General features: G+C 39.8%; 1 protein-coding gene across 9 annotated transcripts in view; it reads left to right on the top strand.

Moving 5' to 3' along the window:
- Positions 1 to 25,775, top strand: part of LOC118086527 (lethal(3)malignant brain tumor-like protein 4) — a 62,227-nt gene that overhangs the window by 7,196 nt on the left and 29,256 nt on the right. For 3 of the 9 annotated variants that reach the window (XM_060275733.1, XM_060275734.1, XM_035118251.2), the window contains exons 1-10: positions 5,094 to 10,013; positions 12,844 to 12,997; positions 14,792 to 14,897; positions 16,872 to 17,022; positions 17,316 to 17,370; positions 18,635 to 18,723; positions 21,176 to 21,280; positions 21,874 to 22,009; positions 23,152 to 23,243; positions 24,851 to 25,002. In XM_060275733.1, coding sequence (XP_060131716.1) covers positions 9,897 to 10,013; positions 12,844 to 12,997; positions 14,792 to 14,897; positions 16,872 to 17,022; positions 17,316 to 17,370; positions 18,635 to 18,723; positions 21,176 to 21,280; positions 21,874 to 22,009; positions 23,152 to 23,243; positions 24,851 to 25,002 — 1,157 coding nt within the window. In that variant the 5' untranslated portion in view covers positions 5,094 to 9,896. Of the gene's footprint in view, positions 1 to 5,093; positions 10,014 to 12,843; positions 12,998 to 14,791; positions 14,898 to 16,871; positions 17,023 to 17,315; positions 17,371 to 18,634; positions 18,724 to 21,175; positions 21,281 to 21,873; positions 22,010 to 23,151; positions 23,244 to 24,850; positions 25,003 to 25,775 lie in introns of those variants that run through there. The other 6 variants (XM_060275732.1, XM_035118252.2, XM_060275736.1 and 3 more) reach the window with 4 other exon arrangements.

A 25,775-nucleotide genomic window follows, 5' to 3' on the forward strand; every position in this document is an offset into this window, starting at 1 on the left:
GACAGGTCTTTTCAGATCACAAGTTCAAACAGACAGTCTGCTACTAGATAACAATATAAACAACCCTACTGAGGCATTTGAGAAGAAAGCATGTTGTTTGCAAGTAAGGTAGCCAGCGGTTTCTACAAAGGAAATTTTTATTTCTGGCTTGAGGAAACTCTTTATTGGGGATCGGGGCAGCTGACTTTAAAATGCCTGCTATTTGCATTGGAGCAAAATGTTGATCCCTATCTTTGTGGAAGAGAAAGGTGCAGAAGGAAAATAATAGAAAAAAGATTACAGTAATTGTGATATTCTGGAAATTCTGTAGAATGTAATTCATACAGAGAGCCTGGTGCATTTCATAGTTTTTTAAAAGGGAGAATAGACCCATTAAATCTATGTAAATATATCTTTATCTTTCAAGCAGCAGGCTGTTGTCTCTAAAGAAAGATTGTTCCTGCACAATATTCTGTTATAGATGTTGCAGGCTTCATCCTTTATAATAAAGTGCAAGTGTTTCTGCGTCCAGTCCCTGTGTCCGTGGGAATGCGCTACTGCGCATGTGCCCCACGGACAGCCATTGGGACTTGGAGCGCAGAGACTTCGGACGGCCGGGCGGAACTGTTGAAGCGGCGGGTGTGTATGGGCACGCGGCGGGCACGCGGCGGGATGCGCTCTGCGCATGTCCCGAGGTTGCTAGAGCAACAGGCTTCATGATACTAGTTTTAACAGGCTTCATGATACTAGTTTCAATATATTGTCCTTGACAGAAACTCCATGATAACTTTTTCTGTAAAACATGGAGAGGTTGTGACCTTGACTATATTCAGTGGCTACCATTGCATAAAAATGATACATTACCATAGTTAGAGATATAGCTTGTCAATGTGGAAAAAGTATGTTAGTATTATTATATTACATTGCAGTATCCCCTTATATGCCACCTTGGCTGTTAGCCCAGATCATCAAACCCTTCTGCCATAAGATTCCCTCCCCCCCAGATGTTCCTATTATTAGTTAAGATACTACAAATAAAAGGGGGAAATCACTCCAGCATTGCTTTGCATATTTCTTCAAAAGTTCCTCTTCAGCACCACTTTTGACAGTACAGGAAGTTCCTAAATTGACAGTGATGCCACTAAATCTCTGTTTATCAATGTATGTACAGTACTGATTGTACATTGTACAGTACTGATCCTAGGAAAACCTTGCCCACTGAGCTGGCATAGAGCTACTGGAAGAGAGTTGATAGGAAGCCTTCATGTTTGATCCGCTTCTAACAATTTGTGCATGTAATGTTAAGATAATGTAAAAGGCAAGAAAGGACAGATATTAAGCTCCTGTGAACAGTATTCCTAGTCCACTTTGCATGTTTCTAGTGCAGCAGAAAAGTCATTGTCTAACAGATTATGCACATGGAGGAAGATAATATTGGCCATTAGATGGGCTAATGGTTTGACTAAGTATGCCAACTGTTTTGTAAGTTTGGATTATGTTGTATAATGAGCACTTAGTAATACAGATGGCGACAATTTTGCACGCGTCCAGTTGATGCTCAATCCCTGATGCGTGGATCCTTTTGGAAGAGGGCATAATGGGGGCATAATGGGAGTGTGTGAAGTGGGAATGGAGCACAATGGGGCAGGGGGGGCTTATGTGTGCTTCGCTAATGTGTGCGATGACCAGGAACAGAACCCTTGCATGAAACTGTCACCACAGGTGTTTTCCTGTTGTTTTGTTGAATATAAAGATACACTATGCCCATCAAGGGCAATCAGAGCACACAAACAGATTTCTGCATGTGAATTGCCATTTCAGATCAGAATTGATGTACATGTGGAGTTCACATATTATATGGTACACCATTGAACAGATGGCTAACTGTTAACTTAGAGGAGAGACCTTCAAAGTGTTGACAACTTGTACAGTTGTTGTTGTTGTTGTTTAGTCGTTTAGTCGTGTCCGACTCTTCGTGACCCCATGGACCATAGCACGCCAGGCACTCCTGTCTTGCACTGCCTCCCGCAGTTTGGTCAAACTCATGTTCGTAGCTTCGAGAACACTGTCCAACCATCTCGTCCTCTGTCGTCCCCTTCTCCTAGTGCCCTCCATCTTTCCCAACATCAGGGTCTTTTCCAAGGATTCTTCTCTTCTCATGAGGTGGCCAAAGTATTGGAGCCTCAGCTTCACGATCTGTCCTTCCAGGGAGCACTCAGGGCTGATTTCCTTAAGAATGGATAGGTTTGATCTTCTAGCAGTCCATGGGACTCTCAAGAGTCTCCTCCAGCACCATAATTCAAAAGCATCAATTCTTCGACGATCAGCCTTCTTTATGGTCCAGCTCTCACTTCCATACATCACTACTGGGAAAACCATAGCTTTAACTATACGGACCTTTGTCGGCAAAGTGATGTCTCTGCTTTTTAAGATGCTGTCTAGGTTTGTCATTGCTTTTCTCCCAAGAAGCAGGCGTCTTTTAATTTCGTGACTGCTGTCACCATCTGCAGTGATCAAGGAGCCCAAGAAAGTAAAATCTCTCACTGCCTCCATTTCTTCCCCTTCTATTTGCCAGGAGGTGATGGGACCAGTGGCCATGATCTTGGTTTTTTTGATGTTGAGCTTCAGACCATATTTTGCGCTCTCCTCTTTCACCCTCATTAAAAGGTTCTTTAATTCCTCCTCGCTTTCTGCCATCAAGGTTGTGTCATCTGCATATCTGAGGTTGTTGATATTTCTTCTGGCAATCTTAATTCCGGCTTGGGATTCATCTAGTCCAGCCTTTCGCATGATGAATTCTGCATATAAGTTAAATAAGCAGGGAGACAATATACAACCTTGTCGTACTCCTTTCCCAATTTTGAAGCAATCAGTTGTTCCATATCCAGTTCTAACTGTAGCTTCTTGTCCCACATAGAGATTTCTCAGGAGACAGATGAGGTGATCAGGCACTCCCATTTCTTTAAGAACTTGCCATAGTTTGCTGTGGTCGACACAGTCGAAGGCTTTTGCATAGTCAATGAAGCAGAAGTAGACGTTTTTCTGGAACTCTCTAGCTTTCTCCATAATCCAGCGCATGTTTGCTATTTGGTCTCTGGTTCCTCTGCCCTTTCGAAATCCAGCTTGCACTTCTGGGAGTTCTCGGTCCACATACTGCCTAAGCCTGCCTTGTAGAATTTTAAGCATAACCTTGCTAGCGTGTGAAATGAGCGCAATTGTGCGGTAGTTGGAGCATTCTTTGGCACTGCCCTTCTTTGGAATTGGGATGTAGACTGATCTTCTCCAATCCTCTGGCCATTGCTGAGTTTTCCAAACTTGCTGGCATATTGGGTGTAGCACCTTAACAGCATCATCTTTTAAAATTTTAAATAGTTCAGCTGGAATATCATCACTTCCACTGGCCTTGTTATTAGCAGTGCTTTCTAAGGCCCATTTGACTTCACTCTCCAAGATGTCTGGCTCAAGGTCAGCAACCACACTACCTGGGGTGTACGAGACCTCCATATCTTTCTGGTATAATTCCTCTGTGTATTCCTGCCACCTCTTCTTGATGTCTTCTGCTTCTGTTAGGCCCTTACCACTTTTGTCCTTGATTATGGTAATCTTTGTACAAAATGTTCCTTTCATATCTCCAATTTTCTTGAACAGATCTCTGGTTTTCCCCATTCTATTGTTTTCCTCTATTTCTTTGCATTGCTCATTTAAGAAGACCCTCTTGTCTCTCCTTGCTGTTTTTTGGAAATCTGCATTCAGTTTCCTGTATCTTTCCCTATCTCCCTTGCATTTTGCTTGCCTCCTCTCCTCCGCTATTTGTAAGGCCTCGTTGGATAGCCATTTTGCTTTCTTGCATTTCCTTTTCCTTGGGATGGTTTTCGTTGCTGCCTCCTGTATAATGTTACGAGCCTCCATCCATAGTTCTTCAGGCACTCTGTCCACCAAATCTAAATCCTTAAACCTGTTCCTCACTTCCACTGTGTATTCATAAGGGATTTGATTCAGATTGTATCTTGCTGGCCCAGTGCTTTTTCCTACTTTCTTCAGTTTAAGCTGGAATTTTGCTATAAGAAGCTGATGATCTGAGTTACAGTCAGCTCCAGGTCTTGTTTTTGCTGACTGTATAGAGCTTCTCCATCTTTGGCTGCAGAGAATATAATCAATCTGATTTCGATGCTGCCCATTTGGTGATATCCATGTGTAGAGTCGTCTCTTGTGTTGTTGGAAGAGAGTGTTTGTGATGACCAGCTTGTTCTCTTGACAGAACTCTATTAGCCTTTGCCCTGCTTCATTTTGAACTCCAAGGCCAAACTTGCCAGTTGTTCCTTTTATCTCTTGATTCCCTACTTTAGCATTCCAATCCCCTGTAATGAGAAGAACATCCTTCTTTGGTGTCATTTCTAGAAGTTGTTGTAGGTCTTCATAGAATTGGTCAATTTCACTTTCTTCAGCACCGGTAGTTGGTGCATAAACTTGGATTACTGTGATGTTAAAAGGTCTGCCTTGGATTCGTATCGAGATCATTCTGTCATTTTTGAGATTGCATCCCATTACAGCTTTTGCCACTCTTTTGTTGACTATGAGGGCCACTCCATTTCTGCTACAGGATTCTTGCCCACAGTAGTAGATATGATAGTCACCCGAACTGAATTCGCCCATTCCCTTCCATTTTAGTTCACTGATGCCCAGGATGTCGATATTTATTCTTGTCATCTCATTTTTGACCACATCCAGCTTACCTCCACTCATGGTTCTTACATTCCAGGTTCCTATGCAATATTTTTCTTTACAGCATCGGACTTTCCTTTCGCTTCCAGGCATATCCGCAACTGAGCATCCTTTCGGCTTTGGCCCAGCCGCTTCATCAGCTCTGAATCTACTTGTACTTGTCCTCCGCTCTTCCTCAGTAGCATGTTGGACGCCTTCCGACCTGAGGGGCTCATCTTCCAGCGTCATAACTTTTATATGCCTGTTGTCTTTGTCCATGGAGTTTTCTTGGCAGGGATACTGGAGTGGCTTGCCAGTTCCTTCTCCAGGTGGATCACGTTTAGTCAAAACTCTCCACTATGACCTGTCCATCTTGGGTGGCCCTGCATGGCATAGCTCATAGCTTCTCCGAGTTATTCAAGCCCCTTCGCCACGACAAGGCATTGATCCATGAAGGGGAACTTGTACAGTACTGTATTTTAATGTGAGAGATGCTTATGCTTCCCGCACCCATAGAACTAGGTTTATTGTATAAATGTTGTTTTATAATAGCACAATATAATAGTATTGCTGTTGTAAATCAAAGGCTAGTGTTTCATTTATTTATTTAAAAGATTTAAATCTGTGGCTAGGACAGTCTTCCCTAGGTAAGGCCATGGTTGCAAAACCAGCCCAAGCAACCACCATCACTTGCATCTCCCTAGTCAGGGCTGGGTCCAGGAACATTCCCTGACCCTGACTGTACCTGACTGTTCAGAAAAAATGACAGCACCCAGGGAAGTTAGATAATACCATTTCTCCAAATGCAGCCCATAGGTTAAGCTGATGTGGACACATAAGTGAATAGCAAGACTGAGAAACCAGGCAAAGAAGGACAAGAATGAGGCAGTGAGGAACCGTGCATGAGCTATACCTTGTGATTTTTGGGAGAGACAAGGGACTAGAAAGCATTTAACAGCTGTAACAGCATGCAGTGTTTTATTTATGAGCTATAAACTGCTAAATTATGTAACAGTTAAAAGCAGAATCTGAGAGTTCTGAAATTTTGTATATAAAACACAAAATGCTATGAAAGAGCAGCAGGAAGGTAGTTTTCTAAGCTTAAAAGCAACAGCAATTACTCAGGTGCTCAAATCTTTGTAAATAACTTGTGATGAAGGGTTTACTTGGTGGTGGCATTGACTGTTCATATGACTTTGGTCTATAATTACACGTCTAACATGTTTATTTTACTTTTCTTATAATGTACAAATCTCAGATGAATTTACATCTCAAGTTAGTGTGAAGTAAAAAAAGCCTGCAGACTATAACATGTTTTCATGTACATTAAAGAAAACATTTAGGTTTGCACTATTGAAATGGATTAAAGCACTCCGGCACAACAAACTGGACTAGAAAATACAGGATGACAATCAGTTGACAGGCAATATAACCTCCACACAAACCAAAGCTCAATAAACATCATATAATCTCTTTGCTAGCTTTGTGCAAACCAACTAGGATGAATGTGTAATAAACAGGTTGTCTGGAAGTGACCCTAAAGAAACTTAGCCTGCCTCAGGATGGAGTGTGATGCCTTCAGGTGCCATTGCTGGAGATGGTACTTGCCAGAAGCCTTAGACATATTAAGGATTTATTTGCTGTGACTGTTTAACTGTCAGGGCCGGCTCTAGGTATAATCCCAGGGGCGCCAGGGCGCCGCACGGAAGCCATGCTGCGCGCGGTGGGGGGCGGCAGAGCAATCTCAGCGCCAGGGCACTCGACCTGCTCGAGACTACCCTGTTAAAGGCGTTAATCAGAGAGTTCACTATAGCAGTTTGAATCATAAATGATTCTTCAAGGCAACGGACTTATTGCCTCTCAAAAGGTTTCTTTTATTAAATCAAATGGCATGAAGTTCTGCCAGTGGATTGTTTTGTCTTGTATTGTTTTTTAGTAGAACCATACAAATGAAATGGCAATGTGATTTCCCCAGAGCAATTTGTTTTCACTGGTCCTGGGTTGAACTGAATTGACTGTCAATATTTTCCTGCCTAGATATATCTAGCATAGTTTTGAGGAGGAAAATTGTTTAAAATTCTATGAAAAGGTGTGTGTTTTTTGTAACCTTCATTGTTAAATGTTAGAAGTATTACATAATTTAATGTATTTTTGTGGAACAGCTATGTAATAATTATTAAAGTAATCCAGCTTAAATTCCCATTATATTATAGAATTGGATGGCAGGGCCGTCTTAAGCATATCTGGTGCCCTGGCGCTGTGGTGCGAAGATCCCTCCGGCGCCCCCGGCGCCGTGTTTCCCAGCACCCCCCCCCCTGGCGCCCTGGCACCCTGCGCCACCCAGCCTTGCTGTAGGGCTGGCCCTGTTGGAGGGCCTTTATTCTGCAGTATGAAACAGCTGTTAGTAGGAAGTGAATAAAAATATAGCTGGAACTCCTGTTGGGTCCCCACATAACACAATTATCCATGAGCTATAAAATCGAAATTTGTGCAAATTTGCACAAGTTCTTGCTTTGTTTATTCAAAAATATGAAATATAGACCAGTGTATCCATTATTCCCATACTCTTCCCATCTCTATTTACAGTTGAAGGCATAGCTGAAAAGAATCTAAGAGTAGTGTTCACTGTTACTCAAAATAGACCTACCGAAGTTTATCTATGTATTTTTATTAACATTTTTCTTAGTTTACAAAAGTACATGCCTCTTTTCTCAAGTTGTACAGTCTTTTCTACAGATCAGTTACATTTGTTATGGGACATTAGTGTTTTCTAGATAGCTTCTCTTTCTATTCGCTTGTTACGTTTCCTTGGTAGTGAGAGAAGTTGGGGGCTCAGGGTATGGTTGGTTGTCTGTGGTTGGCTGCAGTGGGGTTCTTTTGCCTTTGTGAGGGGGGGTGGGCTTGCTGTGTCAAGTAAGCCAGATTGCTTCGTATGCTGTTGGTGAGTTCTTGCTTGGTTTTGTATGTGATAAAGGGGAGCCATACTTGGGTGAAGGCGTTTCAGTTTCAGTTTATTGGTTAGCTTTTCTAGTAAGGCTATTTCCCATTGGTTCTTGTTCACCCCTGACAGGTCTCTCCAGTGTCTGGCTGTGAGGCTTCTGGTTACTGAGAGTAGGTGGGTTATAAGCTCTCTATAATGTGAGTGTTCACTGTGATATTGGAAGATGTTCAGTAGGGGGTCATTCCATGCCAAATCACCTGGTGCCATGTGCTCTGATGACTCAGATTTTCTTCAAAAAAATTTAATGTGTTGATAGATACCTATGAGATAACCTCAAATTATTTTTAAAAGATTTTTTGGTCCAAAATAGGGTGCAGGAGAATTTTATTATTATTATTATTATTATTATTATTATTATTATTATTATTATTTTCACGTGATTTAAGCTAATGCAATTTCTGCGTCAGTTTAGAAAAAAAACCTTTTTTGCTTATTTTTTTAACCAATTGGGCTTATTTTGGTTTCAAAATAAAGCTAATTTTGGTCTCTTTCAAACTAAGGTATAAAATGGTATTAAGTGCCACAGAAAAGGGTCACCGACCATTCAAAGTGAATTTTAGTCATTTTGTACCTTGGTAGGTTTGATAAACCATAGCACGCAAACCACAACTAAACATATATCATACTTTTTTGTAGATTGGGCTAATCATGAACCTGTTATGTTTTAAAAATAAGAAGGGTGTTTGTCTGTGGTTATAAAATATTTTTAAAATAAGTTTTATTAATTATTTAATAAAAACAAAATACGTCTCAGAACCCTTGTTCATTTTATTGTGTGAAAAACACTTCTGCAATGATATGGTCAAAGCTATTTTGTTTCCCACTTATGTAATATGGTTAGTGATGCTGTTTTGGCCACTGTATGCAATATGACCTTTCTGAATCAGCAAGAAAAAAATGTGTGTATATATATTTTACTTTTTGATTACAGGATAGTTTGACTATGGAAATTCAAGCACTCCTAGACTATTATAATCCACTCGGTGTAAGGGGCTACCCATGAGATTAGTTTAGAAGCTGCAGATGATGCAGAATTCTGAGGCCCAGCTGTTTCAAGGCATTTGCTACCAACCAAATTCAAATCTTACTAATAGTATATAAAGCCCTAAGTAACTTGGGGCCAGTGTACTTAAAACATTTCCTTATACTTCTGCCCAATCTACAATCATTTGATGGTGCCTGGCTGTCCTCAACAAATTATGCATTTAGCATGGTAGCATCAGCATTATAGAACTCTATACATAATGAAGTCAGCATTGTCGGTAATGAACTTTGAGTGTCAGCTTAAGTCTTGGTTCTTTCAGCAAGCCTTCTTATGAAAAAGATATATAGTTTTCATTTCATGATTTATAGTCAGATGAATCATTTTTGTAAACCTATTTCTTTAATGCATTCTGCTTGATTTTGTTATTTTTTTTGTTTTAATAGATATTCTCTACACCACATGCATATGTTTTTGTATGTGTTTGTGGTATAGAAATGACTTAACAACAACAGTAATAGTAGTACAGGTATAAGCATCTGCTTATACCGAGTCATACCAACTGTTCAGCTATCCCAGCACTGTCACCCTGACAACAATTCCTTATCTGGATATCAGGCAGTGATTTTTCCAGGCCTGCTGCTTGAGAGCCTTTTAACCAGAGATTTGGGAAGGACCATAGTACAGTGGTAGAGCACAAGGTCCTTGGTACAATCCACAGTCTCCATTTAGAAAGATCAAATAGCAGGTGATGTGATAGACTTCTGCCTAGAACTCTGCAGCTAGTCAAAGCAGACAGTGCTAGGCTCAATGAACAAATAGTCTGACTAGTATAAGGCAGCTTCCTGGGTTCTGATACTTCCTATGAGATGTCACAGGCCTTCTCTCAACAAAGCCTATGATTTTTCTTTAAGTCATGGCTATTTCCTAAAAAATTAAGTATAGAGACCTCTTCTCTCACAATAAGGTAAGAACTGTACAAATACGCAGGTACCGGTAGGCACCACACAGTTAAGTCACAAAACACTCCGTTTCTTTTACACCAATTGCTTCAGTGTGAAGATGCACCTTATTGAAGGATGACATTTTTTCATGTTTCAAAGCCTCCCCCTCCCTAAAATTGTTCATAAATTGTACACAACTGGCCTGTTGATTCTGTTCCTTTTTGTTTTGTTTTCAAGCCTAGTTTTGTTTCTTAATTTTTTTATAAAAAATCAAAGACTAAGCTGAAAGATGGAACAGAATATATCGGAGAAAAAACCAGCCATCGCCCAGACTGCAGACTTCGATGTAATGGGTGCCTTATACTGGAAAGACGGCATTGCCACCTTGCCGGGTAGCAACATACAAGTAAGGAAAAAAAATAAGGGATAGGGTAAGCAAAGGCCCTAACTTAGTAAGAGTTACCAAATGTTCTTTTGTCAGGGTAGAGAAAAGATATGCTGTGAAATGTATTGCCTTCTGGCATTAATTGGAGCTCTGGTGACAAAAGCAAACTGAGATGCCATCACCAAACGAAGTTAAATTTTGCTGAGATTTTTGCTTGCCTGCTGATTTAGCTATTTGTTTTTCCTGCTATGCAGTGAATCTGGAGTTTCTGGAAACAAAATGTCAGTGAAGAAGTATAACTCACTGTTTATGCACCAAACCAGAGAACTAACTTTATATATTTTCAGCCACATAAGTACACTTACTAAATCACCCTGTTTTAACTAACTTGTGAGACAGAGGAAAGCTCTCTTCTTAGCCTTGACTCCTTGGGTACCAGTATTAGACTGCAGAATAATGACTGCAGTCAGGGGGAAAACTGCAGCAGGGGAAAAAAGAACTGTGCTCCTTGTCTGGACCTGGTGACATCTAAGCCTCTACCAAGATGTTTCGTTAAACACCTGTGCATTATAAGAAAACTTGGAACCCAAGGCTGGTTGCTGGCAGCCAACAAGAACAACAGAGAATTGCATGGTGATAATAGGAAGGAGAGCAGAAGAAACTGTGGCTGGTTGTGCTGATCAGAGAGGCTGGTCTGAAGACTGGTTTGGCTTGTGGGCTACCTGTTGAGGAACAGGACTTTAGCTCCAGCTTTTGGTAGGAGAGAATAGCTCAACTTTGCAGTTAATCTGCATCTAATTTGAGAGTTTTCGGCAAATAGCTTTAAGGATGAAGATCCTGTGAAGTAATAAATGTGTTGCATCATGCGCAAAGGGCATTTTCCTTACCCCCGATCTTTTATTCTCTTTTCCTCTCTTGGGTTCTAGTGTGGGCTTATAGCCCATGGGGTGTGATTTTAAAGATGATTTAAATTCTCTCTTCAGAAATTGAGAATGGGCAACACTGCAATCAGAAAATATATATCAATATATCGCCCAAGACGATGGTATATCACTGGTGACACCCCCACCGCTACTAAGTCTCTCTGCTATGAGAGTCCACTAGAGTCCCTACCTCCAGTGGCACTGCTAGCAGAGGGACTCAGGAGTGGTGGCAGTTTCACCAGTGATATATCTCTGAGTGAAACCGCCATCACACTCTGCCCTCATACAATGCAGAGGGAGAAACTTTTCCTCCTTCTCCCATCTTTAAACTGCTCGACTGAGGAGTGTGCACCACCAGGCTGTCTCAGCTGGGGAGAGGGAACCTTTCCCCTCTATGCAAGCAAACTGCATTGTCCCAGCCCTTGAGCACCTGGGTAAAACCGCCTCAGTTCCTGAGGTGATAGCTGGGGCAGTTTCACCAGGTGTTTTGCGGGCAGAGGCCAATGCAGCTTGTTTTTTCAACATTGCAGTATATCACCAAACCACGATGTTTGGCTGGTGATACACCACAATGTTGAAAAGCTGATATCGCCCAGCCATAGTCATATCATCTTGCCTTTAATGACACATAATAACTGTAGTGCGGTTCACATTGTAACCACCTACATTTGTGTCTAAAAACACTTAGATCATTCTTTTGTTGCTCTTCCATTTAAAAAGCAACAACATAGTTGTGACAATCTATCATTATTGATCAGGATGTTGGCTGGTTTGCATTTTTTCTCAGTCAAGTAAAACCAATGCTGTATTATCCTCGGATTTGTAAAAATGGCTCAATTCGATTACAAAACAAGTGATAAAATATTTTATTTATAAAATGCTTAAGAATGCTTAACAAATCTTCACGTGTTTTTCAAGGGTCTTGCATTATAGTCCTGTATATGTGTTTTAAAATATTGTTCTGCCCTCTGTAATTGGTGAATCTCTAAATACATGGAGATGCAAGTGTACTGTGTGCAACATCTAGTCAACATCAGTGATTTCAGTTGGATAGTTAGGTACATGCTTAAATATTTCACATTGAATTCTTTGGGGTTTAGGGTGATATCCAGCTACCGTAAGTCATACTTGGAGTAGACCCATTGAAATTGCTTAAGTCCATTGATTTTATTGGGTCTACTCTACTAGCGGATATCAGTCTTGGTGTTTAACACTAACTGGATTGTACTCTGTCTGTTGAGTAGTTTGGTGAATTGTGGCACATACTGGTTAAGTGCTTACGGGGACTGAATAAACAAAAACTGGATGATACAGCAGAAATGTTTACTATTACCATGTAGCTTGCTTTTTTAAAAATTCAAATAATGTACACATCACTTCCTGAACTGTTCAGAGACATTCTCCTTCTAGGTTATAACTGCATGTACCATTTAGGGGGTTGGTGCTCTAGCACTATAGGAAAGTAGGTACAGTATATACCAGTACCAGCTTGATGTGCTGAGACATCCCTCCAAAGCAGCAGATACTGGCAACTATGGTTTTCACTTTATAGATTTTGATTCTAAGCAGATAAAATTATGAAGGAGTGCCTACTCTCCCTCAAATAGCACTATAGTTTTGAAGAAACTGTGTATGTAATCATTCCTCATTATATTTTTATATGTTTCATAGGTCCGATTCATGTTTACCGATGATGTCTTTCTGTATGTACTTTGAAAGAAATCAGTACTCATTTAATCTGTGTCTGAGCTATACTAACTATGCCCTAGATATTATTGTCAAGGCAGTATTTAATGCATTTTCTTTGCTATTACTGTAGTTCCTTTTTACTCCAATCTACATTGTTTCCTTGTTGACTCTTATATACTGTTTCCTTTCAAAAGTCTCTTTTGTTACATGTTTACTCCATCACTCCCCCCCCCCTGCAGTTTCGTTTAACTGAGTTTGGGACACTGGAAATAATTACAGAAGTTGAAGCAAAGGCTACAAAAGCTCTCTCTGCAACATCAATAAATACCAGTTCAGCCCTTAACTTGTCTACCTCTTCTGTGCCCAACACCATAACTGCCTGTGGTACTGAAGGTGAGCCTTAGACTAGTAGACTATACAGTATAATGGAACAAGAGCATGAAGCAGACATAAAAAATATATGCTTCAGTTACGTGTAGCAAGAGTGGGTCTGTGCAGTAGCTTGCAGTCTGGCGAAACATGGTTCAACCATCAGGACTCCTATTCTACCGCACAGGGGAGCAGGAACTGGAGTGCACAATATGTCTCTTGTCCAATATTTTGCACCCAAAGCAATCTTGTGGGCAAGACATTGTTTCTGGAACAGGTTTGCTGGGATAGAATATTTTATGTAATTATGGAATGTTAGCAATCTTGAATTTTCAGTGGAAAAGGGGAGAACATTAGCTAGCAACTTTCTGGTGTTTCTGGTAATAAAATGTAGTTTCTTATTGCTAATTCTTGTTACTTTTACATTTGTAAGGCATTGCTAGGACTATTTAATGCTATTAAATTCACACAAGAGGAATAAGTGCACTGTTTGAAAACCATTTAAGCTTATCTAAATTTGGCAGGAGTGGCCACTGCAGTGGGGCAGATTCACCCTCCTGACACTGATATTGCTGCCACTTGCCCACTGGTACACCCATGCAGTAGTTCAGGAAAGTGGCAGTGACACTGATGTCAGGAAGGTGACATTGCTGGACTTCTCTGGCCATTCCTGATACTTAGATTGGCACCATCTAAGTAAACCTGGTTGTATTGCTTCTGGAGATTATTGAATATCCTGCCAAGTTTCGTGATTTTAAACAAGGATTTATGAACAAAAATGAACACATGCTAACTGTGTAATGCTACACATTTCCTTCTAAGCAAACTTCGTACTGGTTGGGTACAAATTTCTGTTTTGTCCACATGTTATTGCTGAAGATTTTTGATCCAGAACAGAAGAATGAATGCAACTAAAGTACACATGAAAATATGCTTAGATATAGGCATAATTTCTTTATAAAGTCATAGTTGTTTGCATATATTTACTATGTCTACAGAAGTTTATTAAAATGTCAAAACAGAGACACCTTTTTCAACTGGAAAACACTGACATCCATGTAGACAGTTAATTTATATTGTATTCATCATATAGTTAGACCAATCTCATTCTTTATTGTTTAAATAAGTAGGTTATTACAAGACTAACATCATTATCAATTGATAAAATAAAAAGGATAAAATTGTCCCCAAAGCCAAAACCAGTAATAAGAGGGTGCATATAAACAATCTATATATTAAAATGCCATTTCAATACACGTAATTTCTGTTTAGTTACAGCAAATCTTGCTTAAATGTAACCTATTTCTCTCAAACAGAAAATACATTATTTTAATTAAGTCACCATATCTTTAAATCACTTTCTTTTATTGAATGTGGCCTTAAGATACATGTTTAATGAGGTGCCTATAACTCATACTTTTTTTGCCACAATACATTTTATTAGCCTGTGGTGTTAAGACTCTTCTTGCTGTTTTTGCTGCAGCTAACATAGCTACCCCCTCTGCAATTTGTCAATATAGATGAAGTTTTGAATTTGTCATTTTATGGGGTAGGTGCCTAGAGGTTTTATACATTTAACAAAATTCAAAACACTATTCTTCTCATCTCTAAAGTTCACCCACAGTTAAAATATCCACAGAGTCTTCAGTTGTTTGTTGCTTTGGCTTAAATGACTTCAGAGACTCTTTGAACACCTGGTCCATGGTGTTCAGTTTCCTTTCAGAATGTAAAAAGCATTGAAAGAGCTCCATGAAAGGTGTTAGAAGTCCCAAATATTTTTATTTTGAATTAATCAGTGCCTATCATCCTTTTTTGCAGTACCCAAGGACAATATTCCCAGATCTGAACTCCAAACCTGTGAAAATAACAGACACCCTGGGAAAATGGACTGCTTTGAGAATTCCCGTCAGGAACCTAGAGACAGGTAATGTCTTTGGTCTTCTCCTTTGTTTCATGGGACACAAGTGGAATCTGGATTAATCTATATTTATCTCTGTATTAAAAGAGCAAGTATCAGTTTCAGTATTTTTTTTAAAAAAAGATGTTGGAAAACAGGTGGCTGGCTGCTGATGCAGCAATTAAATAGTAAGGCTGCAATCCTACACACTGAGCTGGGAGTCAATACCATTGAACTGAGTGAGGTTTATTTCTGAGTATAGGATTGCAGTGTAAATAATCTTATGAAAGAATGATAGCATTCAAGGTGGAGACTGGCCCCATGTATTGATGAGGCACTGACCTAGACAGATTAAGGGAGGTAGTGGTTTTCTCTTTATCAGTTAACATTATTCAAAAGAGAGAGAAATGCAGTTGTTGTTTTCTTTAAACAATATTCTCTGATTAAATTTAAAAGGTCTAATCTTTCAGCATGACTGAAAGTTAATTCTCAATAGTTTATTCAGGAAGGTGGAAAAAACGTACTGAACCTCTGGTCATTTAACTGCCCTCTGCATCCCCATCTAGTTTAAGAACACTGTAACTATATATAAGGAATACTCCAGTTTGTCTGAAATTCAGATTATTCACATATTTGCGATTGTTTTAAATAGATGAATTATAATACTCAAAAGTTTCATTAATTTGAGTAACTTCTAACTTCAGATAAGTTATGTATTGCCACCTCAGTTGTTTCCCACCATAACTTTCATGCACCAGTTTTGCATTTTTAGTAATGCTGAACATTGAAACATTGAAGTAGCCCATAAAAATTGTTAGGGTGGTAGCAAACCTGTCACTCAAATGGGGAAGTTATAGTCCTATTTATCCCACAAGACTTCCTCTGCCACAGCAGAAAAATGAATACATATTCAGTTTCCTTATAAAAGGCAAAATGAAATGAAAACTCATCAAGCAAGCATTGATAGGAAAACCGTTGGTGGTATGTCTGAAGCATAAGAAGGCCACACTGCAGTTTAAAAGTGTACAAGAGCCTTTCTTAAAGGAAATTAGCTCTGGCGCTTTAATTGGCTCATATTGAATGAAAATGTAAGCATTGTTTCAACTTTGCAGTGCTTGTTTTCCTTGATGTGAAATATTCAGTGGTAATATGAATGAAGCTCAACATCAAGACAACCTGCATGGTTGTGCAGTTGACCTGTACTTTAAGAGAGGTCACTATTGTACATGATTTTGGTTTCCTCAAATATGATTAATTGCCAATTAAGATGCCAGTTAATACTAGCTATTAAAGCTTAAGTCCTGAACATACTTCCTAGGGAGTAAGCCTCATTGGTCATAGTGAGACATGTCTCAGTAAACATGCACACGATTGTGCTGTAAATCATACTGTTGCAGGGACACTTGTAATCTTTCTGTGCAGAACCAGCTCAGGAGGTTAAACATTTGCCTCATGCTATTCAACTATTTAATTTCTTTTCATTAACTTTTTAAATTTAGTCATTTAAACATTTATATATTGCCTTTCCTTTTGTTTGGATCCACAAGGTACCTTAATAATAATATACAAGCAAATAATGAACATATAGTTAAAGAGCAATATTATAGAATTAGCATCAGTAAAAGGAATATAACAGAGCCCATTCATTATCCCTTGTCCCAGGTGCCCTTTATAACAACAGTCTTTTAATCTAGTATGTAGACTCTAGTACTGTAGAATTCCGCAAAATAGGCATTTCTGATGAAAAAGCCATGTCTTATGTAGCTACCCACTGAATATCAGATGGCGCGGGGAACCTAGACCAGGACCTCTAAGCAAGCAGGTCGGTTTTCGTTGAAGAAGCTGGTCTTTGACATATCCTTGCCCCAGACCATTTATACTGTACAGTATTGCCTTTTAAAGCTGCCAATCCAGATGCTTCCCCACTGTTAATGGGAAGGGTAACTTCCCATTGTAACTTCACATGGATACTTTGCACTTATTTTAGGTTTTGTCTTCTAGTAGAGTCTCTAAGGACACCCCAGCTGACTTTGGGAAACAGACAAGTAGCAGCCAGATTTATGAAACAGACAGACCTTCCAAGCGCTTACGAAAAAAGAGGAAGTTGCTTTTGGATTCTGAAGATGAGGAAGAAAATGCAGATGATGATGAGGTATTACAGGCTTAGTTGGAATCATAACCAAGCGACTACATTTGAGCCGGGCAGAGTGTGTGTGTGTGTGTGTGTGTGTGTGTGTGTGTGTATCATGGGGGGGATACACTATATGGCAGGTTATGCTGTCTTGTTTGTTTTTTGCATTTCTACCTTTTTTCCAAGGTACCCAAGGTGAGTTACAATTTAAAATACTAAAGCTTTTTATTTTTATAAAAGAATGAAAATGTCAACCATATGTATGAAAATCTCTGTGTATTTTCTTATCATTTTAAAAATATGTCTATTTCTAGGAAAAAAATAGATTGAATTTGAAAAACCGCAAGAATGCTAAACCAGTAAAGCAAGGTAAGTGGAAGACTTAATGCTGAAAAGCTGCTGTACTGTATAATTTTGCAGCCCAGAAGGCTGGGGCTGTAGAACCCATACTATATCTAGAATAGTAAAATTAAGGGTTACGAGTAACAGTATATCAACTTGCTCAGCTGGCCCCAAAGCATGTGGATCGTTCATTCTGCCGTCATCAAACTAGAGTCCCTCCTATAAACAGCAAGCTGAATATGAATATGGTATCTGACGAAGTGTGCATGCACACGAAAGCTCATACCAAAATAAAAACTTAGTTGGTCTTTAAGGTGCTACTGAAGGAATTTTTTAATTTTGTTTCGACTCAGACCAACACGGCTACCTACCTGTAACTATGATAAATCCTGTTAAAATAAACACTGGAAGATAAAATTGAAATGGAACTGATAATGATTTATGGGTTCTTAAGGATCATCTTAAATTAAATTACATCCTCAAATATTGTTCATCTTTTGCATTAATTTGTTGAACGCTTTTACTAAAGTCAGAGCTGGAGACATTTACAGCACACTGAATTAAGTGGAACTTGGTAAATATGTACAGTATAAGATTGCAGCCTGTTCATATTCCTCATGATCTGTTGGCTGGCCATTTAATTTATTTTAGATTTGCTTTATTGCTGCTAATGGTTCCTCATCTTTTCCTGTACACAATATATGTTGAAGGACTATGGGAATTTGTTGTTTTGTACTGGGCAGTAAGGGTATGTTTGACCAGTGCACCATTTACAGCTATCTAGAAACAAGAAAACCATATTTAAATAGCATTAAAAGTCTGCCTCAGATATTAAGAAAACATTTTGAAATTCATGAGCAGACGTTACAAAAACACACCATTTCTGAGTCCCCCCCCCGTTTCATTTAAAATTATTATATATGGTTAATTTCTTTCTCTTGCTGTGTTTTTGTATAAATAACTGTAAATGCGTAATTAATTGTACAGTATATGGTATGTTTGTAATTTTTAAAAAAGCAACACCAGAAACCAGATCCTTTCTGTAATTAGTTTTATTCATTTTTTAAATAGTAGATAGTTTTGCTTATTTTAGTTCCCTAATATATATTCTAGTAAGGGGAAGTTGATAGCATTAGAATTGTTGGACTGTTCTTGAAACCTGCTATCCATGTAGAAGAAATGGCTTACCTTTGTATATCCAATGTGGCAAATATAAGCACACGTGTGTGGCTCTCTGCTTCAGTGCTTTGCCCTGCAGAAATAATTTCCCTCTTGTTCTGTCTTTGCTCAGTTACTCCTGGAAAGAAGCATGTGTGGAACTGGCTGTCATACTTAGAAGAAGAAAAAATGGCACCTGCTCCACTGAAACTCTTCAAAGAGGTTGACAGCTCTTGGATAATTTATTTATTTTGTTCATGTGAATATTTAATGACTTTGTGCATTTGGTTACTAGAATGGGGGGGGCAGGGCTGGTCTTGTTTTGGCATGGCCTGTGGTGCGTACAGGAGAAATAGAGTTTTCACTTTGCCAAACCAGCCTACAGTTCTTGCATACAAAAAGAGTTCTCCTACAGGGAGGAACCAGACAGGGTTGACTTCCTTTATTTTGTGCTGCTGCAGCTAGATTTACTGATGGTGTTGTGTTGACTGGCTGGCTGGCTGGCTCGGTGGGTAGTTCCATCCATAGCTGTCAAGTTCTCCCTTTTTTAAAGGGAAATTCCCTCATGCTGAACAGGCTTCCTTGCGTGAAAAGGGAAAACTTGATAGCTATGGTTCCATCTTGTCTGAAGGGTGCTTCGTGATGCTTTCCCAATAATATCCTAAAAGTTAACAAAGCACTGAGAAGCATTCTGCACAAAAATGTACCTCCAAAGCTGCCTTTTGGGTCAATATGCAAGTTTGCTTGTTAAAAGGGAAAATGTGTAATCAAGCCCCACTTCTGTTTTGGTCTTAGGAATAATGCAGACGAACTCCCTTGCTCCTTTCATTGTTTCCTCTGTGTAGTCAAGAATAGTTTGCCCATTTGGATAGGAAAGAGCTGTCACTACAGAGTGACCAGAGCTGTTGCAACAAGGTGCTGCTCCCCAAAACAGCTTGCTAATGAGATAGGTGGCACTGGGGTTTCTCATTGTGAGGGAGTAGTAGACAAGAAAAGGGGAGAGCAAGTGCTGCAAGACAAAGGCCAACTGCCTTGGATGCTTTTGGTGAGATTCTTGCATTGCTAGGGGTTGGACTAGATAACCCTTAGGTCCCTTCTTACACTATGATTCTAAGAAATCTTCAATTACTGCCTGTTCTGGATGCCAGAGAAATGAACCAATATGGACAGAGGAGGGTTTTATTTGTACATGTTCCCTTGTTGAAATGGGAATATGTAAATCACTCACTAAAGGTAAAGGGACCCCTGACCATTAGGTCCAGTCGTGACCGACTCTGGGGTTGCGCGCTCATCTCGCATTATTGGCCGAGGGAGCCGGCGTATAGCTTCCAGGTCATGCGGCCAGCATGACAAAGCCGCTTCTGGCAAACCAGAGCAGCACACGGAAACATCGTTTACCTTCCCGCTGTAGCGGTACCTATTTATCTACTTGCACTTTGACGTGCTTTCGAACTGCTAGGTTGGCAGGAGCTGGGACCAAGCAACGGGAGCTCACCCTATCGCGGGGATTCGAACCACCGACCTTCTGATCGGCAAGCCCTAGCCGCTGTGGTTTAACCCACAGCGCCACCCACGTCCCTAAAATCACTTACCAGAGAAAGTTTAATAGTTGTATTTTTTAAAGTTTGCACTCAACCCGTTTTAATTTGTGCCTTAAGTATGTGAAATTGCTCAGCACTAGGATCATATCGTAGCCAGCGACTGTGCGAAGCTAGCTTTAGCTTTGCTCATTAGCATAGTGCTTATATTAATTGGATCCTTGACTTTTAGCACTTTGTAGATCATCTTATTAAAAAATAATCATTACAAGTGAGGGTACAAGTAGCAACCAATTGGCATGTCTAAAAATATGCAAGAAGCCAACCCCTATAGATTGTGAATATAGCACGCATCCTGTCTGATACTGAATTCCCTCAATTTCCATTGAAATGAAGAAAATAGCACCTTGTAACACTGGGGAAATGTTCAGTCATCCATTTTTTTTCCAGCAGCACCTTTCAGCTTTGATCAGTTATGTCTATAAAGACCAACTTCTTGGTGGAAGTATGCATTGGTTATAAAAGGTTGTTTCAGGTTACAGCACCAGAATTCCTTTTAATTACCTACCTGTTCTTAGCCATGGTTTGAGAGTTATGACTCTTTATGTAAAAGCTTGAAACTTTGTTCTTGGTTAGATGCTTACAAAAGTCAGAAAAAGCTACTCAGTTCAGGTATCACACAATTCAGATGTCAAACCAAGTCAGTTTTGTGCTCACAATAGTTTAGAACTAAACCAATGGATTGAGTTTCCAAATGTTTAACAGTCAAATCATGGTGTGCATCAGGGTGGGGAACCTTATTGACTGCATGGGCTGCCAAAAAGTTAGCATTGCAGCTCTGTCCCACTGGGCAAGCCATTTCTGATGAATCACAGTCTTCAAATCAATATATTTGTGAATATAAGTTTGATATAGATGCCATTCACCTTCCATCTCTCAATGTAAAACAGGTACAGAGTTAGCTATCTCTGAAGTTACCTCCATTAGAGAAAACTGATTACACTAAATAACTAGAGTTCATGATCTGAACTCTAGTTCATTTACTTCTTATTTCCCCCATAGAGTATTAACACTGCAACAAGAAAGTCTTCGTTAAAGTGTAAAATAATGTTTTCCCTCCATTATTCCCACTGCAGTCTCAGTCCTTTCCACAAAACAAAAATGGATTTAAAGTTGGAATGAAACTAGAGGGCCTAGATCCTGAACACCCATCCTTATTTTGTGTTCTTTCTGTTGCCGAGGTATTTGCCTTTCTTTGTATTGAAATCAACAGTATTAATTTATTTTCTGAATAATAAGGGGGTGGGGGGAATAGACAGAGGGAAGGTCTCTAAGGCATGCCCTGGATCAGTGAGTTAAAACAATGTCTAAAGATAATGCTTCACATTCTATTTAATTAAAAATATCTTCTGTCTAGAATTTGTTATTTTAAATTAAACAACTTTAATAGTTTTAAAGACAGAAACAGATCCTGCTACTCAAAGTGTATTTTCAGGTAAACAAGACAATCTTTAATGTGTGTGTGTGTTTTCTTGGGTGTTTACTTGAATTACCGTATTTTTTCGTCTATAAGACACCCCCATGTATAAGACACCCCCTATTTTCGGCAACAACTGATTGCCAGTCTGCCCTCGACACTATCCATGTATAAAATGCCCCCTAATTTTTGACATTATTTTTTAGGAAAAAGATTATAAGGAATTATAAGGAAATAGAATCAATCCAGAGTTAAGTTTTTTTATTAAAAAAAACCCAAACCCAAACAAACAAAAAACAACCCTAGGGTTCATTTGACTCGTGAAAGGGATAACTTTGAGTTGCTTCATGCTTACAGGTGCAAGGGTACAGAGTGAGATTGCATTTCGATGGTTATTCTGAGTGTTATGACATCTGGGTTAATGCAGATTCTCCAGAAATCCACCCTGTTGGATGGTGTGAAAAAACAGGTCACAAACTGCTTCCTCCTAAAGGTACATGAACTTATTTTTTTGTTCAAATAAGTGCATTTGGATGTAATACTAAGCCACATTTTAGCATCTTGGGAACACCCATGGATGAGCTTCAAGCTTTTATGCTCTCATCTCATGGGTATTTGAAGAGAAAGTTAAAGGCACCCAGTTCTTGATTTCAGTTTGTTGTAACATCCACACTTGGAACTCTGCTTAGTTTAAAGTTAACGTAGGTTTGCTGAATCAATGCTAGGTTGTTTAATTTATTATAGTGTGCCATTTCATATAAATTGTAGTTAGTTCAAACATGGAAGTGGATGCTTCCAGTCTTCTTGCCAGAGGAGGAGGAAGTGAGGAGGGAGCTTGCAAACTCATGGCTCACCTGTGCTCATTCTGATAGCATTAAAGTTAACATTGTTAAAAATGGGAAGAAGTAATTGAAATCTAAACCATAAGTAGCCACTTCACAAAGTAGAAATGGGTACATATTAAATATAACATTTGCACCTACCTTTACTTGCTTGCCTTTACTCGCTTGAGTAAAGGCTATTAATATTTGTAAATAGCTTGTCAGGAAGGCAGTACTTAAGTGCAATAAATAATAAAATGAATAAATAATAATAATATGTGAGATGTTGAGACACTGTTTGTCCACCCTGTGTACAGCATGGAAATAAGCTGCTGAAGCAGTGTATTGTTTGCAGTGGATCATGTGATAAACCTTACAAGACAGAAATCTTACAGGACAGAAGAGAGTGCATTCGCTTTTGCTGTAGTTTATGAAGCAGTTTTCTTATAAGAGAAAAGACAAACCTTTTTTGATGGAGCCAAGCAATGGAAAACGTAAAATAATGAGAACTTCTTTCAGTAATGTGCAATGTAGCAAATGCATTAGCTAACCCCCCCCCCCCATTAATGTGTTTCCTAGAGACTTCTGAACTTTCAGATTAATGATTAACAACTGCAATAATGTATTTAAAAGACAGAAGAAAGTGAGAGATATGTTAACTGAAGCCTGCAACTCCTGCCTATTTCAAAGGGGCAGCTATTATGCAAAGTTCACATTCTTCCCACATCATTTCTATTTCTGAAAAACCAATCTGAATGTAACAGCAGCCACTGTATAAAACAATACTTTTATCTCCCTCCCACCCTCTCTCTAGGTTACAAGGAAGGGGAATTTAATTGGACATCATATTTGAAGAACTGCAAAGCTCAAGCTGCCCCCAAAGCTCTTTTCAGAGCCCTGAGCACAGTAAGAGGCAGTACTGATGTTTTAGTCTTTTAAATTCCAGCCATTTCTAAAGCTTCAACCAGGATATTATTGTGCCTTTTTCAAATGCTAGGAACAGAGGCTGAATCCCTAAGAAACAGGGAAATATCAGATGTCAAATAGGAAACCTATTTAATTTCTCACATTACATTTAGTAAACAGAGTTTATTGTCTGGCTTTTTATTTATGTGCACATGGCAGACAACTATCCAAGCAAAGAAACAATTCTATCATCTGACTACTTACCAGGTGATTTGGCACAGACTAGATTGTATTTTGTCGTAAAATCATTTCTCTGGAATTGGCTACATTTTACCAGAATACCAGAACTTGCTCAGTCCTTGACTGGAAAATATTTGTTATACGTGTACCTACATCAAACACATTTCTGCTCATTTGAAATAGCATTTTTAAAATAGTTTTAGTTTGCTTCCCGTTCCACTCTGTCAAGTATCTTTGCTTGTACATTTGCATAGCACCTTGTCCAATCTGTAGCCTGGCAATGGTTGTCAAATTGTGTTGATTTCAATGAATGAGAAGGCCCTTTTGTATCTCTTCCAAGCAGAGTAGCCTTGTGGAGAAAGTCAGATCTGATCCAGCTTTTCTTTGAATACAAGAGTCACTTCCCAGCAGCATTTTACATAGACTCATATAATTGTAGGGTTGGAAGGGATCCAAAGGGTCATCTAATCCAACCCCCTGCAATGCAGGAATCACAGCCAAAGAATCCCTGACAGATGGCCATTCAAGCTCTGTTTTAAAGCCTCCACTGGAGAGTCCACAACCTTCCGAAGTTGTCTGTTCCACTGTCAAAGAGCAAGCAACCCATTTTTCAGCCAAGAATTGCTGCCAGGAAGCAATAACTGTATTTGTGGATAAACTAGCCCAGACATTACTTCTTTCCCATGATTGTGTCTGCAGGGCCACTCTATATGGAAACGTTTCATATATTTGAACAAGGTCAGGGTCCTTAGGTTTCAGTCTGAGTGATCCCCCTCTATTTATGGGGAACATCTGCTGTGTTTCAGAGGATTTGTCCAGTAATGTGCCAGAACTTGCTGTTACCATAGTAGAATTGTCATAGGATTCAGCCTCTAGCACTGAATTTTGATCCAAGTGGAAAATAGCATTTGCATTCTGCTGTCTTGATGTCATAGTGGATTATATAGTTTAGAGGAGGGAGAAGAGGTTTGGATCTAAAGGTTCTCCTCCTCTGGATGAAGGAATCCTTCTATTGGAGAAAGGGAAAATTCGGAATGCAACCCATTACCACACATGTGTTGCCAAGTTTGGTCTTTTATATGTCCAGTTAGAACAAACTCAGGAACCATGCCTGGGAAGGATTTCTACCTGACACCTCTTTAGATGGATAAATTTATTCAGATGCTAGATTAACCTGCTAGTTTGATCTGGGATAGTCGGTTTTTTGATGAGACTTTCCCATATCTAACAAATTCTGGTCTTTAATCTCCACTTGAAGGTGAGATCTTTTTTTTTTTTAACTTTATTGCATTCATTATACTAATGAAGCTGTGATTTCAATAATCTAGCTAAATGCAATGTTTTCTCAATTTCCTCCTGTTCCATAGCCAGTCACACCTTCTGGTTTTCGAGTGGGAATGAAGTTGGAGGCCGTAGACAAAAAGAATCCTTCCTTAATGTGTGTAGCAACCATTGCAGACATGTTGGATAATCGGCTGCTAGTTCATTTTGACAACTGGGGTGAAAGTTATGACTACTGGTAAGTAAAGAAATATCTCCTCTGTTCACGCAACTAGGATATCGCTTGGCATTGTCTAGATCAGGGGTCCCCAAACTACGGCCCCCGGGCCGGATGCGGCCCAATTGGCCTCCCAATCCGGCCCGCGACGACCCCCGCTGCCCGCTGCCGCCGCCTGCTCTTACGCGGCGACGATCTTCAAAATCGGCAAAAAATTGCCGAAAATCCTTTGTGCGCATGCGTATGGGCCTCTCCCGACCCAGAAGAGGTCATTTCCGATGCACTTCCGGGTCGGGGGAGGCCCATACGCATGCGCACAAGCGATTTTTTCCCCGACCATGTGCGTGTGCGCATGCACACGGGCGCGCACTCCCCCGCCCTCCGGCCCGCTGCGCGCGCACTCCCCTGCCCTCCGGCCCGCCGCGCAGTCGGCGCGGCGGGCACCGGCCCGCTGCGGGGTAAGTCTGGGGACCCCTGGTCTAGATAGAGAATGAATTTGAGTTAGGATGAGGGGGGCGCTACTTCTTCATTCTGAGTCAGGCTCCAGTTCTGAATTTAGATCTTATTCACTTCCTGAATTTCTGAAGCTGTCCTAAGCACACTTAAATTTCATTTAGATGTGTGCAACTTTCCTCCAAGTGAATATGTTTGGGCCCAGTTGTTTGCTTGTGACATTGTCAAAACTTGTAGAACTGTGTACAGCTCACATCTCTTTGAAAATCTAGGGGGGGAATATTATTTTACTTGAAAACTTATGCGTGCTTACCATTTGTCATTATGATTTAATTAATTAT

This window comes from Zootoca vivipara, chromosome 6 (assembly GCF_963506605.1).
Source record: "Zootoca vivipara chromosome 6, rZooViv1.1, whole genome shotgun sequence".
Lineage (NCBI taxonomy): Eukaryota > Metazoa > Chordata > Lepidosauria > Squamata > Lacertidae > Zootoca > Zootoca vivipara.